The 2,291-nt window shown below is 40.3% G+C and overlaps 1 protein-coding gene across 1 annotated transcript; it reads right to left on the bottom strand.

The window, feature by feature from the left end:
• Window positions 1-210: 210 nt before the first annotated feature.
• Window positions 211-1,991, bottom strand: LOC146907230 (uncharacterized). Its single transcript, XM_085729051.1, has 2 exons — window positions 1,446-1,991; window positions 211-1,326 (listed from the first exon to the last, which is right to left on the bottom strand). The coding sequence occupies exons 1-2, from the start codon at window positions 1,989-1,991 to the stop codon at window positions 211-213; spliced, it is 1,662 nt and encodes a 553-aa protein (XP_085585177.1).
• Between the last annotated feature and the right edge of the window lie 300 nt (window positions 1,992-2,291).

Here is a 2,291-nt window from a genome sequence, read left to right as displayed (position 1 = left end):
ACTCTCTTCTCATTTTATTTTATGTTAATTAGTGTAAATTGGTTACATTTAAACAAATTATATTCAAGATCCTTAACATGATATATATTGTATTAATGCTTAAGAAAATAACACATCCCTGTGGAGACGATCCTATACTATACTCACGTATAGAATAGTTATATGAAATGACTTGTGCAAATAATATAAACCCTAATGAATAAAAGTCTTTCAACAGATAACCAATCTAAGATCAATTTTTGAGAACACAGACGCTCCCTTAAGCTGATCAAGTAGGTCATCAATTCTTAGCAAAGGATACTTGTTATTGATAGTTACCTTATTTAACTGGCGGTAGTCAATACACAATCTCATGCTACCATCTTTCTTCTTAACTAACAAAACCGGTGCACCCCAAGGTGACACACTGGGCCGGATGAAATGCTTCTGAATAAGCTCTTCCAGTTGAGATTTCAATTCCTTGAGTTCCAAAGGAGACATTCTATAAGGCGCTACTGACACTGGTTCCGCTCCTGGAATCAGATCAATTGAAAACTCGATCTCCCTCTCTGGTGGTAAACTTGTGATATCGGCGGGAAAAACATCCAAGTACTTACTAACAATTGGAATATCGCTGGGACTTAAATCCGACTCTGAAGTCACAGTGAGCATAACATAAAAACCCTTATCCTGAGCACAAATAAACTGAACCGTCTGGTATGTGTGCTTGAGTAATTCTGACAAGGCCACTCCTTCCACCGTATTACTAGTTGGCATATAAATACTCTTCTCCGCACACCCTATACATACATGATTTGCGGATAACCAATCCATACCTAATATTACATCAAGTTGCTTCATCGGAAGACACACTAAATCTATATAGTATGTCTTGCTAGACACGGTGATCGGACAATTCTCAAATACATAGTTTGCCACAATTCCTCCATCAGTGGCTGTAGTTACCATCATAGGGGGATTTAATAACGAAACAGATAACTGAAGAGCTTCGACACATTGAAAGGAAATGAAAGAACATGATGCACCACAATCAAATAAAACATTAATAGGATTCTGGCCAAGAAAACACATACCGCCTATCAAGTCTTCATTAGCCTGTGCCTTCTTACCATCCAATGAGTACACCCTTCCTTTTCTCATCGTGGTACTTACACCTTTGCCCTTGTTTCCTCTAGTTGGAAAATCTGCCATTAAGTGTCCTTTCTGGCTACAAGTATAACATGAATTGTCACCTGCTTTGCATTTCCCAGGATGGGTCCTTCCACACTTTTTGCAAACTGCAAAAGATCTGGGTGAGCTTGTCTGCTTCCTCTTCTGAGGGGACCCCTTTGGTTTCAAATTTTCATGGTGCCTATCAACAAAATTTCCCCTCTTCTATCAAAAGACGTGGTACCCTCCTTAACAGCTTTGTCAAAACCTCATTCAGCTTCCAAACTATTATGTACCATCTCATCAAAGTTTGTCAATCTCTGCTGACTAACCACATCATAAAGTTCACCTCTCAAAGCATGCTTATACTGGTTCATCTTCCACATCTCATTACCTGCATAATCATTGTGAGTAGAGTAATGAGACAACTCTTCAAACTTCTTGGTGAAATCTGTCACTGACATACTGCCCTGCTTCAAATGAAGAAATTCCTGCTCCTTACGGACTTTGTATATCACTGAGAGATACTTCTCTAACATCACTTGCTTGAAGTTGTCCCAGTTTATCTCCATGCCACTAGTCACCATGCGGCGCCGAGCAGTCTCCCACCAATCTTCTGTCGGACCACGGAATTGATTTGTTGCGAAAATCACTTTATCATGTTCAGAACAATCCGCCATACGGAAGATCTTTTCCATATGCTTAATCCATCTCCTTGCGTCCTGTGGTTCACCACGACCATCAAATTCCAAAGGGTGATTCCGATTGTACTCTCGGAAAGCTAGATTTCCTACAACCGGAGGTGGTGGATGTTGTTGATGCACTCCAAGGCCTTGTTGCATAGCTGCAGCCTACTGCTGCTGGGACTGAGCATTCTGCTGAATCTGCTGCTGCATCAAATGCATCATCTGTTGGTTCTGTTGCATTATCTGCACCCACATATTCGCATCAGGGTTAACATTCTCCTCCACATCCTGATTAACTCTTGGCCGGCCTCGTCCTCTTCGTGCTCCAGATATTATCGCTCTAACTGTCATATTTAAGTCAAAGTGATCAATATCAACCAAATATAACAATGAGGACAAATATCCTAAACTCAATAAGAACAACTACTTGGATTGTAATATTAATGACCCAAGGCA

Source organism: Medicago sativa, chromosome 7 (assembly GCF_051527215.1).
Source record: "Medicago sativa cultivar Bolivia chromosome 7, Bolivia_mono, whole genome shotgun sequence".
Classification (NCBI taxonomy): domain Eukaryota; kingdom Viridiplantae; phylum Streptophyta; class Magnoliopsida; order Fabales; family Fabaceae; genus Medicago; species Medicago sativa.
Note: the sequence above shows the minus strand (reverse complement) of the source record. Positions and strands in the feature narration are given on the sequence as shown.

What these genes read in the sequence shown, in the direction of transcription:
- LOC146907230 (XM_085729051.1), bottom strand. Translation starts at nt 1,991, where the DNA reads ATGCAACAAGGCCTTGGAGTGCATCAACAACATCCACCACCTCCGGTT. An exon ending in TGACAAACTTTGATGAGATG is followed by an intron (nt 1,327 to 1,445) that starts GTACATAATAGT and finishes TTGAAACCAAAG; the next exon opens with GGGTCCCCTCAGAAGAGGAA.